Here is a 14,534-nt window from a genome sequence, read left to right on the forward strand (position 1 = left end):
TGTACCTATCCAAACTTCTCCAAAATGTTGAAATCGATCTTGCATGCAGCACTTGCTCTGTCTGCTCATTTCACACTCACAGACCTCTGAGTGAAGGGTTGGTTATTGTTTCTTTATTATTTGTTTCTTTGCACAGTTTTGTCGTCTTTTGCACATTGGTTGCTTGTCACCCTTCGTGTGCAGTTCTTCACTGATCGTACTATATTTCTTTGTTCCACTGTGAATTCCTGCAAGTAACTGAATTTCGGGGTAGCATGTGGTGTGAGTGGTAGGTTAATTGGTCATTGTAAATTGTCCCTTGATAAAGCGAGAATTAAATTGGGGAAACGGCTAGGCGGTTTGGCTTCAGGGGCAGGAAGGGCCTGTTCTGCGTTGTGTCTCAATAAATAAATCTATGTATTTTCATTATAAATTCACTTTGAAAGTATGATCCAAGCCTGCATCACGAGCCTATGGTTCTTACTAGTCTAGTACTGTCTGTAGTCCAGGGAGTCATTGTGAAAGTGATCATGAGGATTGATATGACCACAATGGCTAAATGTAGAGAAGAAGTACAGCACTAGAGGAGGCCCTTCTGCTCACAATGTCAGTGACAGCCATAATGCCCATTTAAAGTAATCCTTCTGCCTCTGCCTGTGTGTTATCCATATCCCTTCATCCTCTGCCTCTTCATGTCCTTGTCTAAGGGCCTCTAAAATCGTACTCCGCTGCCTGTCTCTACTTCCACCCCCACACCTGGTACCTGCTACCAGGCACCCACACTCTCTGTGTAAAAAAAAATTAAAAATAATTTGCCTCACAAATCTCTTTTAAACTTTTCCCCTCTCTCCTTAAAGCCATGTCGTCTAGTATTTGAGATTTCCTCTTGGGGGAGAAAGGCATCATCTACCCCAAGGGGTTCCCTTGCTTAAAGATATTGGTCCATGGCATAAAAAAGATTGGGAACCCCTGATCTACCCTATACTTCTCACAATGTCCCGTTCCCCCCACTCACCCCCCCAAAAACTCCAGAGAAAACAACCCAAGTTTGTACAACCTCTCCTTTATAGTTATTCATCTCTAATCCAGACAACATCCTGGTGAACCATTTCTCCAAATCCTTGCTGTACTGTGGTGACCAAAACAATGATTGTCCTCCCAGTGTAGTGATGCAGCTGATAAGTTTGCTGCCACACAGTTCCAGCTGTCCAAGTTCAGCCCTGCCCTCTGCTACTGTCTGAGTAGAGTTTCTGTGTTCTCCTTGTGACTCCAGGAGGGGTTCCTGTAAGTGTTGTAATTTTCTCCCATTTCTCCAGGAAGAGCAGGTTGACAATTCAAATCGTCGTCATTATGGACCATGTTGTTTCACGTATGGGGGATCATGGTCTTTCACCATGATTGTCCTTGATGATTTTTTCTACAGAGGTGGTTTGCCATTGCCTTCTTCGAGGCAGTGTCTTTGAAGGTGGTTGACCCTCGCCATTATCGATACTCTTCAGAGATTGCCTGGCATTAGTGATCTCATAGCTAGGATTTGTGATCTGCACCAGCTGATCATATGACCATTCACCACCTGCTTTCATGGCTTCATGTGACCCACTTTCCATGATTCCTGGTGGCAAAGATTAGTGCCCCCAAAAGGCACAAATATGTGCCCTTCCCACCTTTCCCCTTCCAGATCAGCAGAGTTTCTCTTCCTCCACCTTCAATGCTGCTCTCATCCATAATATCTCCTCCATTTCTCGCACATCTGCCTTCAAGCATCTTGTTCCATACCTGAATCTTTTACACTGAGATTTGCCTATGTCCCTGCACTGAGATATCCTTAACCATAGTCATAAACATCTCTCCTCGAATTGTACCACGTGTTTATTATGTGGTAAACCTCAGCTTATCCACTTAAACTGGTTCCAAGACCTTTCCTACCAGTGCCACAGAATAGCAAGCCAAGTTTAACACCAAGTAAACCTAAATGTCACAATTCAAAGTTCAAAGTAAGTTTATTATCAAAGTATGTAGATGTTACCATATACAACCCTGAGATTCATTTTCTTGCAGGCATGCAAAGTAGAACAAAGAAATACAATAGAATTAATGAAAAGCTACACATTAATAATGACTGACAAAAAACAATGTGTAAAAGAAGGCAGATAATGCAAATACAATAAATAAATATTACTGAGAACATGAGTTGTAGGATCCTTGGAAGTGAATCTGTAGGTTGTAAAATCAGCTCAGAACTGAAGTGAGTGAAGTTATCCACACTGGTTCAGAGTTTGATGGTTGAAGGGTAATAACAATACCTGAACTTGGAGGTGGGGTCCTAAGGCTCGTGTACCTCCTTTCCGATGGTAGTAACGCGAAGAGAGCATGGCCCTGATAGGGTCATGATAGAGCATGGTAGGGTCCCTGATGATGAATGCTGCTGTCTTGTGGCAGTGCTCCAAGTAGATGTTCTCAATGGTGTGGAGGTGTTTTCCTGTGATGGACTGAGTTATGTCCACTATCTTTTCGTTGGTACAATTAGAGTGGACGTGGTCTCAAATTTTTAAATGTCTACTAATCTGCTTTACTAAATTACAAACAACAACATTGATGTTGTGCAATGAGAGAATGGATTCTGTACACCCAACCCTGAGGAATTTGTAAATGGTGCTTGTGGCGCAGGAGACGCCTGTCAAATTGGCTCCTGGTCTTTCCTAGTGGATTGCTACTTGGAACAATTCAGCTGAAGTTAAAAATCTAATTAGAAGTCTCTTCAGACGGGAATTCTCAATCTTCTCTCTCACTCTATACAACGAGCACCAGTTACCAGATAACGTAGTCATGGTCGCTACCCTGCATGTACCCTTGCACCTTGCTGCTTAGTACTTTGGCTCGGTATGTGGTGGAGGAACAGTAGGTGGATGTGATTTTCTTCCTTTCAGTAAAATGCATGATTTAATTCTACTGTTAACAGAAGCCGGAAGAACCAAGTCCAGGAAGAAAATCTCCTTTTCCTTGAATATCTCTCCATTCCTTCCTAAGTCTAAAACTCTCTTTTCTCTTGGTTCTTCAAGTGATGATGAGCCAGATAGTAAGTAAATCTTGGCATAAAAATCATTCTTTTATAAATCTAATAGCAGTATTCCAAAGGAATAAGGTTAAAATGTGCCTATTGAGTTAATGTTCTTGATGCTTGATCATCCTTAGTTCTGCACAATTGTATATCAGTGGATATTTTAATGGGCTTACACAACTGATATAATTATTCTCCAACCTTAAAACAATCCTTGAATTTGCTTTCCTTTTGTGCAGGATGTTTTCTCTGTTTTAATGTTCTTAAACAGTTTCAGAATTTTGAATCAGTTTGAGCTTTCCTCTGCATTAGTCATTACAAAATTACTTGCACATTTTTTTATAGATGAATTTTCCATTTAGTTCTGACACACCTCGGAAAGAACTCCCAGAAAGTGAGGTATTCTACTTTTTTTCCAACGGTTAATTAAAAATAAAAATCTTAGGAGTAAATACCTTTTTACTACAAAATAGTTCACTGGGGAAAAATATCAGATATCCAAGTTCAGTTTAAACTGCCAGGTTGTTATTGAGTCTCTGGTGATCCATAGTTCAGTTTCTGGAGCACAAAGTAAAGAGCTTAACTGTGCACTGGACTAGCTCAGATAGTCCACAGTTTTCCCATACCACTACCAGCCTGAAATATTTCTTTAACCAAATTAACTTCAAAGGAGAAGTACTTTGAAGATTCAAGGTTTGGTTTATGAGATCTGGCTGCAAGAGCCAAAACAACCTGGGAATATCATTTTCATCACTGTAAATAATGACTTTATTTATATTCAATTATGTTGACTTTGGAGAGATTAATCTTACCCCTTGGCAGAAAGAAGGAAATAATGTTCAGCGAACATTACGGCCCTAAATAACTCTTCAGCAACCCCTGCAAAGGAGGTGTGTAAATGTTTACTGATAATAAGTTCAAAGTAAATTTATTATCGAAGTACATTTATCCCACCATGCACAACCCTTGATTCATTTTCTTGCAAGAATACTCAATAAATCCATAATAGAATAATAACCGTAATAGAATCAATGAAAGACCACTTCAACTAATATGCAAATGACAACAAACTGCACAAATACAAGAGAGAAGTAAGAATAATAAATAAATATCGAGAACATAAGATAAAGATTCATTGAAAGAGAGGCTGTAGGTTCTGGGAATATTTCAGTCATGGGGCAAGTGAAGTGAAGAGCCTGATATTTGAGGGGTAATAACTGTTCCTGGTGGTGTGAGTCCTGAGGCTCCTGTACCTCCTTCCTGATGGCAGCAGTGGCATCAGCACTGGACTCCGGAGCAAAGGTTCCCGAGTTCGAATCCAAGTTGGGCCACCCCTGGAGCACACTTTCCATCCATGCTGGGTTGAGAGTCGAGCTAGCCACTTGTCCTCGTAAAATAAAAAACAAGGGTCGAGTCAGGAACGTTCATATCATGACCCGGTTAATCCGAAAGGAGACCAATCCTGACACCCCGCACCAGATAAGAATGGTTGACTGTCTAGTGCGACATGCTTAAAAAAAAAATGGCAGCAGTGAGAAGAGAGCGTGAGCTGGGTGGTAGGGGTCCCTGATGATGGTTGTTGCTTTCCTGCGACGAGCTCCTCCATAGTTGATGGTGTGTTGGGTCAGGTGGACATTTGAGCAACAGTACTGGAACATTGCCTTAAATTGACTGCAAAGTCAGACTTACATTTGCTGCCCAGGTAGAATGTGCCGAGAATTTATTGCTCAGCAATAAAAAGTCAGAATCTTCAGATCCCCTGGCAAACCGCTTGGCATTTAATTTCCTTATGATCTGAGACTTAATTAGTTACTGAAATACGCATTTATAACTTCACTCATCATCATCATTATCATGATGTGCCATGTCGTATGACATGGATGATCATGGTCTCATGATAGTGATTATTCTTGGGAAACTTTCTGCCGAAGTGGTTTGTCATTGCCTTCTTCTGGGTAGTGTCTTTACAAGACAAGTGACCCCCAGCCATATCAATACTCTTCAGAGTAGCATCAGTGGTCACATCACCAGGACTTGTGATATGAACCAGCTGCTCATACGACCATCCACCACCTGCTCCCATCACTTCACATGACCCTGATTGGGGCCTAAGCAGATACCTTGTCCAACGATGACCTGCAGGCTAGTGGAAGGAAGGAGTGCCCTGCACCACCTTTGGTGGAAGTATCTCCAGCCCACCACCCAATAACTTCATTAGTTTAATGTAATCCTAAAATGTTAGTAAATTAGCTAAAAAGAAAACAATGAGAAAAGTTATTTGCGACATTTTAGTAGATAATGAAAGATGGTGTTTGATGGTGTGAAGCATACTCTTGTGAAATTCTGCCAAAGCTCATGCAAAGCTAAACTAGTTGCATCCTTATTACTTAGAGTTCCTTTTTCTGAGCTGTAGTCACTCCGAAAGGAGGAACAGCAACCCTTTGCCAATTGAGTTACGAGACCTTGGTAATATACTGAGGTACTGTGATATGACTACAGTGGAATAACTGCAGTTGCCTTAGAAAGTCCCTTAGTGGGATCAAAATCGAACTAACTTCCACTCTTTTGGTCTCGCCAGCCAGCTCAGAACATATTCAAGCAATCCGACCCGACACAGATGGTGCCTAAGAATAGGGCAATTAAGTTGGTAGCTTGTAAAGTTGCCCACTCTTTTCACCTCACTCCATCACAGGCAAGGCCCTCCCCACCACTGAGCACATCCACAGGAAAGCAGCATCCATCATCAAGGACCCTCACCATGCGGGCTATGCTCTCTTCTCACTACTGCCATCGGGAAGGAATTACAGGAGCCTTAGGTCCCACAGCACTTGGGTCCAGGAACAGTTATTACCCTTCAACCATCAAGCTCCTGAACCAGTGTGGACAACTTCACTCACCTCAACACTGAACTGATTTCGCAATCTATAGGCTCACTTTCAAGGGCTCTACAACTCATATTTTCAGAATTATTTATTTGTTTATAAGTTATTTGCACAATTTGTCTTCTTTTCCACATTGGTTGTTTGTCAGTCTTAATGTATAGTTTTTCATAAATTCTGCTATGCTTTATTTTCCTTTGAATGCCTCATAGAAAATAAATCTCAAGGTTCATATGGTGGCAAATATGCTCTTTAATCCTAAATTTAGTTTGAATTTGAACTTTGAATCACTAATACAGGGCTTACGCTAGCTCCCATTGCCATGGATCTGAAGTTCTCTGTTCCTCCTCCATTTTGCGTCATCATGGGCAAGGAGTTTGCAGCAGTCAGTGGCAATGTTGTATTTCCTTTTCAAGCAGACTTCATTTGTTTTCCTCTGTATATTGGGGGAATTGAAATGAATGTTGCAGCTATCCAGATCTTTCACATCAAAGGTAAATGGATTTTGCAGTCTAACCACCAAAGAATCAGAAAATTGCAAAGGAATTCTATGGTAAGTCTATGGAATTCATTGCCACAGATGGCTGTGGAGGCCAAGGCATTGGGTATATTTAAAGCAAAAGCTCATAGATTTTTGATTAGTCAGCATCAAAGTTTATTGAGAGAACACAGAAGAATGGGATTGAGAGGAAAAATAAATCTGCTACGATCAAGTGGTTGAGCAGATTCGATGGGGATAAAATGGTCTAATTCTGTTCCTAAGTCGTAGTGTTAAAGTGGGAAGAGAAAGATTTAAAAAGAACACGAGGGGCAGCCCTCTCACATGGCAAATAAATCAGCCATAATTGACTCTCCTATGACTGATAGTCTTACAGAAAGATACTCTTCCTCTAGCAGGTTGGATTTTCAGAGTCTGGGTCGAGGATTCAAGCAATGTAGCCTGCCAATGGAGCAAAGTGATTTAATGTAATTAGTAATTAATTAACTGGACATAATTGATGAGAGCCTCAGTGTTGGAGATATTGATGAAGGATGTAAATTGTTAATATCTACAATCATAGTGACTTTTGATTGTTGGTGGTGCGATATGGAATAGCGATGTTCCTAATCACAACTCCAATATGATGCTATTGATGTTTTCCACTCTTTGGAATTAATGATATCACATGAAAAGTGACCTTTTTGGACTAACATTGTAAACTTGTCCACGGTAGATATTCAGTTCTTGAAGAAATTGGGTTGTGTGATGTCTTCTGAAAAATATACCAAATGTAGTATTGGAAGTCTTCAAGTATTTTGTCTATAAACAGCAAAGTATTCACAGCCCCAAACAGATTGCAACCTCTAGACCAGGGGTGCCTAACCCTTTTTATGCCATGGACCAATGCCATTAAGCAAGGGGTTCGTGAAACCCAGGTTGGGAACCCCTACTGCCCAGACAAAGACTCCTTGAGTTTTCATGTGAGATCCACTGATCCAATCAAAATCTATGGAAAATACACACTCGGGAAAGTAGGCAATTGGTGAAAACAGTGCTGCACTTCATTGTGTGGTTATTGAATTATTGCAGGGGTTCCCAGCCTTTTTTATGCCATGGACCATTACCATTAGCAGTTTTTCTGTTGGACTAAGCAGTGCTAAGCTTGCATTTGCATCAAGGCAGATACGAATATCTGCCCAGAATCTCAAAGGCATTATTGACTACTCTCTTTCGCTTTTGAAGTGGTTGGTCTTACTGCAGCATTATTTGACTGTGCAGATCTCCCAAGAAAACTTTGTGGCCAGAAAGATTTCCCAATGTTTATGTTGAGCAAAACACATGGAATGCTGGAGGAACTCAGCTGGTCAGGCAGCATCTATGAAGGGGAATAAACAATTAATGTTTTGAGCCAAAGACTTTCAGGACAGGAAAGGAAGGGGAAGAAGCCAAAATAAGAGGGTGGGTTGGGGGGGGGGGGGTGGAGGGTGGTGGAGATCAGAATCTGGTTTAATATCACTAACATATGCTGTAAAATTTGTAATTTTGTGGCAGCAGTACAGTGCAATACATAATAATATAAATCAGTTGGGACACATCGGGACCTGCACATTTTGGCACAATTAAGCAGCTATCCCAATTAGCCAGTTTCATGGAAATAGTTAAAAAGGTATAAAAAGACAAGCTGACTTATAAATTACATATTTAAATGAAATACAGTAGAAATTAAATATAACCCATAATAGGTAGGTAGATATTTTATTGATCCAAAGGAAATTACAATGTCACAGTTGTGTTACAAGTGTACAGATATTCAAATATTAGAAGAGAAGTAAGACAAGATAAAAAAAATAAGTTACCTCAAACAGACTAGCATGAGGAGGTCATCACTTCCCCGGCTATAGGTTGGCTTATTATAGAGCCTAACGGCTGAGGGTAAGAATGACCTCATATAGTGCTCTTTGGAGCAGTGCAGTTGCCTCAGTCTATTACTGAAAGTGCTCCTCTGTTCAGCCAAGGTGGAATGGAGAGGGTGAGAAACACTGTCCAGAATTTCTAGGATTTTCCGTAAGGTCCTTTGTTCTACCACAGCCTCCAGTGTGTCCAGTTTGACTCCTATAATAGAGCCAGCCTTTCTATTCAGTTTATTAAGCCTGTTGATGCCATTGCCCCAGCACGCCACCACATAGAAGATTGTACTGGTGATAGCAGGCTGGTAGAACATGTGAAGAAGAGGCCTGCATACTCCAAAGCACCTCAGTCTCCTCAGGAAGTAGAGGCGCCTTGGTCCTTCTTGTACACCGCCTCTGTGTTGGTGCTGCACTCAAGTCTGTCAACCAGGTGTACCCCAGGTACTTGGCAGTCGTCATCATCTCCTATATCTTACTGATGCTGAGCTGCAGATGATTCAGCTTGCATCATTTGACAGAATCCTCCACCAGGGCCCTGTATTCATCCTCCTGACCTCCCTTTTATACACCCAACTATTTTATGAGACCAAGTTGCTCGCTCAACGCAGCATGGATGGAAAGCTTGCCAGGGACCAGCCAGATTCAAACTCAGGAACATTCACCTGGAAGTCTGATGCTGATGCCATTACACCACCAGCTGGCATTGTCAATATCTTCAAATTCTTTGTAGCTCCTAGCTCATTGTAGTAAAATTGTTGTACTTTCATTTCCAGCCATTTCTGGCATTTCCGAATGTGAATACTTGAAATCGCAGTGAGCAAAACAGTAGCAATTGTCCTCTTGTTTATTCCTCACCAACTATCCCCGACAGAAGATCACTGATTTTTGAACAGAAACACACAAATGAAGCAATGTAAAAGCTGATCACTCTAACGGCCACACATGTGCGTTATCCGATACTAATTAGAACCTGTTCAGCAACAGTTTCTTGCCCTGGTGTCCCAAGTTAATGAAGGGAATCCCAGCAATTTTCTTAATTCATTTTTGATCCTTAAGAGGTGTCCCAGATAAGCAGCTGGCCCCCATTAACCAGAATCCAATGGGGGGGGTGTGTTTAATTAAGTTAATGCAAAAAGAGCGCAAAAAAAGAATAGTGGAGTTGTGTATGTGGGTTCATTGTGCATTCAGAAATCTGATGGCAGAGGAGAAGAAGCTGTGCCTAAAACATTGAATGTCTGTCTTCAAACTCCTACGTCTCCTCCTTGATGATAGCAATGAGAAGAGGGCATGTCTGGGGGGGAGGAATGCAATCTGGCAGAAGACAGGTGAAACCAGGAGATGAAGTAAGAAGCTGGGAGCTGATAGGTGGAAGACAAATGATCACTTGGGGTTAAGAGATGTGAAATAGATGGAAGCTGTTCTCTGGTGGTTCAGGGATAGAATTTTAATGTGATTGGACAAAAGCCAGAAACAAACTGCAAAATAAAAACCTCTTTATGTGTCCTGATGTAGGTTCTTAGCCTGAAATATAGATTGCTTATTAACTTCCACTGCTGCTGCCTGACCTGTGTTTTTTTAAAGTATAATTCAACATAAACTCTGGGAATCCTTTCTGTTTATGAAGCTTTCTTGGGAAACAACAGTCAAATTTCCGGCACCTGCAGAATCTCTTGTGTCCAGTGTTCCAGTGTGGGTAGTCTGAAACTGAAATGATCCTTTCGTAACTTGAATCTCAGCTTCATATGCCATGTTTCTCCTCTGATGGCCAGTGCTCCTGCCAAATTTTTCTAACTCTCGTTTCCTTTTAATCTACAGATAGATTGCCCAACACATACCCTTCTCCTTCCTGTGGCACTACTTCCTGCTTCACAGAAAACTCTTAACCATATATTAAAGGTTTCTGAAGCCCTTAGCACAGCTGTTTCCTTGTTGGTGGGGTATCATTTGATGGTTCTGAAAGCTCTTCGTTCCAAAAGCTGGTCAAAAACAAATGTGATTTCCATTTTAATCAACTAAACATTAATTCTTTGAGCATTGCTAGATCATGAATAACTCATACAAAATGCTGGAGGTGCTCAACAGGTCAGGCAGTATTTTTGAAGAGCTAACGTTTTGGGTCAAGACCCTTCGTCAGGACTTGTGTTTATTGTTGGAAACTGATGCCTTTGGGATCCAAAAGTTCTTTGGAAGTGAAGAGCTAGGCATAAAAATTGTTGCTTATGGCCATTTTATTGAACGTTACAAGAGCGAAGAAGGAAGGGGAAGCGTTGTGAGAATCAAAAAAAAACAAATGAAAAGTAGTCGTGCTTGTCTCATACCAGACTGAGATAACAGAAATTCCACTGATAACGGTTAACCAGTAACATAATAAACACAAGAGGTTCTGCAGATGCTGGAAATCCAGAGCGTGCGCACGCGCGCGCACACACACACACACACACACACACACACACACACACACACACACACACACACACACACACACACACACACAGAATGTTAAAAGAACTCGGGAAATCAGGCAGCATCAACAGAGAAGAATAAAGGGTCGACATTTCAGGCCAAGATCCTTCACCAGGACGATAAAAATGCCAGATTCAAGTAACGTGGCACCTACTGAAACTAAGAAGTTTCAAGAATAACACAGAGCCAACTGTATCGTAATTACTGGAAAATTCACTGAGCAATTACATGTATTTTATAGGTGATTATATAAAAATGTAAGCAAGCATAGAAAAAGACAAGGCAATTAACCATTCTATAGCCATTCCAACAGTATGAAACAAGAAGGTTAGAAATAGGTGTGCAGTCAGGGTACACATATTAAATTTCAGGGCAGTTTTACAAGAAATACTTATCATGGAGTCATCAGGGGATATAGTACTGATACCAGGCCCTTCGGCTATTGAATCCGTGCGAGCCATCAGAATTCCTTCTTTAATCTTACAGTAATCCCACTTCTTTTTTAGTCTCCCGACGTTCTCATCGACTTCACTTGCCCCATCACTGAAATACTCCCAAAGCCTATGACTCACCTTCAAAGATTTGTCATCTCATATTCTTGATGTTTATTGCTTATTTATGTATTTTCTATTATTAATATTTTATCTTTTTATTTGAACAGTTGGTTATCTTTTGCACACTGGTTGAACACCCAGTTGGAGAATAACTTTGCTTTGAACTTTGACCTCCCCCAAGACTCCACAAACTCAGCTACACACTAGGAGCGATTGAAAGTGCCAGTTAACCTACCAGAATGGCATGATAGCACAGTATTTAGCACAACACCTTACAGCAGTTAGCTGTAAGATTGGGGATTGATTCTCACCACCTCCTTAAGGAGTTTGGACATTCTCCCTGTGGCTGTGTGGGTTTCCTCCGGGTGCTCCAGTTTCCTCCCACATTCCAAAGGTGTATTGTTAGGGTTAGTGAGTTGTGGGCAAGCTGTGTTGGTACTGGACGTCTGGTAACACTTACGAACTGCCTAGGACGACAGTTGCCGATTTGATTCGATGCACAGCGACACACTTTGCTGCATGTTTCGATATACGTATGACAAATGAAGTTAATACTTAAAAGATCTTTATCTTTACCAGCCTTGTATATCTTTGCATTGTGAGAGGAAACTGCTACACCCAGAGGCAGACCACACTGTTGTATGGGGTGGGGGGGGGGGGGTGTTGCAGGCTGACTCCTCACAAACAGCCCTCCACTAGCTGTGCCTAATAACTTCTAGTGCCAGTGTCTGAATGTATGACATCTTTCACCTCCTTTTTGGGGGTGCAAATTGCAGTGCAACCAATGAAGTGTGGTTACTTGTTATTTATTTATTTATTGAGATACAGCACCAAATAGACCCTCCCGGCCCTTCAAGCTGCACTGCCCAGCAACCCCCAATTTAACCCTAGCCTAATTATGGGACAATTTACAATGACCAATTAAGCTATCAATTGGTACGTCTTTGGACTGTGGGAGGAGACCGGAGCACCCGGAGGAAACCCCACTTGGTCCTGGGGAGAACGTACAAACTCCTTACAATCAGCAGTAGGAAGTAAACCCGGATCACTGGTAAAGTAAATCCTTGCACTAATCACTGCGCAATCGTGCCGCCCCAAATGCACATGTTACTCCCAGGGCAACTCCTTTGAAATCAAATGGTATAGTAATAAAGTTTTAACGAACTGAATTCCCATCTTCCTTTAACCAATATATACCAGTGCTGTGAAGTTTGAGTACTTCTTCTCATCTATAAAACCTTCTCGGCTTCCCTTTCCCATACCAGACCCATGTGGAGTGACATGACATTTGTTGCTGTCACCAGTGATGTTGGCAATGGAAATCTGCCTTCTTACAGATATTCCATTGCAAAATAAGAAAGGCTCTTGGGGCCTGTGTAATATCCCTGAATATATAAGAGAAACATGATCTTTAATGATAAACGCAGGTGATTCTACAGATGCTGGAAATCCTGAGTAAGACAAGCCATATTTTGGTGGAGCTCAGCAGGTTGAGGCAGCATCTATGGAGAGCAATAAGCAGTCGACATTTTGGAGCCAAGACCCTTATTCGGGTCCTGATGAAGGGTCTTGGCTCGAAGGGTCGCTTTTGTGTATTTCTGTGTACATTAATGAATATTCAGATTATATAATGTATGTTTTTGAAGTGTGTATGTGTCAGAGTTTCAGTTGTAGAGTCATAAAAAAGTAGAGCTCAGAAGCAGGCCCTTCACCCTATCTAGTCTGTGCTGGACCATTTAAACTCCCTCAACCAGACCGTAGACCTCCATATCTGTGCCAGCCAATTATCTAAACAAACGTTTCTTTAATGTTGAAATTGAGCTTGGATGCTGCACTTGCAGCTATGAAAAGATGGCAGTTATCTGTTATCTCTTCCCCCCTCTGTTCTCTTAGCAAGTTTCTGAAAAAAGAAACATGAGAAACTTTGATCTATTTATCACCTCCACACACACACACGCACACGCACACGCACACACATACACACACGCACACACACACGCACACACACATATACACACGCACACACATGCACACACACACGCACACGCACACGCATACACACACGCACACACACACACACATACACACGCACACACATGCACACACACACACACACGCACACACACACACGCACACACACATACACACACGCACACACACACATGCACACGCACGCACACGCACGCACACACACACACACTCACACACGCACGCACATGCACACACACACATACACACACGCACACACACACACGCGCACACACACACACACGTATACAGGTTTTAAATAAAATTGTATCTTTAGTACAAATATCTCAGTTTATGAGAATGATACCATGAATGGAGGCTTAATATATGAGGAATGTTTGATGGCTTTGAGCCTGTACTCACTAGGGTTGAAAAGATTGAGGAGGGATCTCATTGAAACCTATTGAATATTGAAATGGCTCAATAGAGTGGATCTGGAGAGGTTATTTCCAAAAGTGGGAAAGCACAGGACCGGGGGCAGCCTCAGAATGCAAGGAAGTCTGTTTAGAACAGAGGTCAGGAGGAATTTCTTCAACTAGTGGGTGGTGACTCTGTGAAATTAATTACCACAGACTGCTGTGGAAGCCAAGTCTTTGAGCATATTTAAAGCAGAGATTGATAGCTTCTTGACGAGTAAGGAAATCAAAGTTAGTGGGGAAAAGGCAGGAGAATGGTGTTGATCCCTGTATGGGGTGAAGACAACGTAGACTTCAGGTGATCCATCTTTAGCAGCAGGTAATCACTGGAGTTTGCCAAGGACACAACCTATATTAACAGCCTGTTCTGGTCACCACTTGGAGATGTCTAGACGTGATACTCTTTAACAAGTGATCCACTAGAACGTCAGCAGTTGTGAACACAGGAACAGGACTAGGCCCCTGGTGAAAGGCTGATTTCTCCATTTCAGTACTTTGTCCCTGCCTTTTTTCATATTCCTCAATCACCTTGGCATTGAGGAATCTATCTGATTCTTTCCTATGCATTTATTACCTTGGCCTCCTGTGGGAGAAAATTCCTCAGATTCTACTCTCTGAATGAAGAAATTTCCATTGATCTCAGTTCCAAATGTCATAACCCATATCCAGAGGCTGTGATTGTTGGACCTAGAATGTTCAGCCATCAGGAACATCGTCCTTGTTTCTGGTCTCAGATAGTCTTAATTAAACTTTATAGAATTCTCTGTAT

General features: G+C 41.7%; 1 protein-coding gene across 9 annotated transcripts in view; it reads left to right on the forward strand.

The window, feature by feature from the left end:
- LOC132382584 (A-kinase anchor protein 13-like) overlaps positions 1-14,534 on the forward strand; it is a 548,542-nt gene that overhangs the window by 396,506 nt on the left and 137,502 nt on the right. For 8 of the 9 annotated variants that reach the window (XM_059952931.1, XM_059952933.1, XM_059952935.1 and 5 more), the window contains one exon: positions 2,939-3,055. The exons of the other annotated variant lie outside the window; for it this stretch is intronic. In XM_059952931.1, coding sequence (XP_059808914.1) covers positions 2,939-3,055 — 117 coding nt within the window. The remainder of the gene's footprint in view (positions 1-2,938; positions 3,056-14,534) is intronic. 9 annotated transcript variants of the gene reach the window in all.

Source organism: Hypanus sabinus, chromosome 28 (genome assembly GCF_030144855.1).
Source record: "Hypanus sabinus isolate sHypSab1 chromosome 28, sHypSab1.hap1, whole genome shotgun sequence".
NCBI lineage: Eukaryota > Metazoa > Chordata > Chondrichthyes > Myliobatiformes > Dasyatidae > Hypanus > Hypanus sabinus.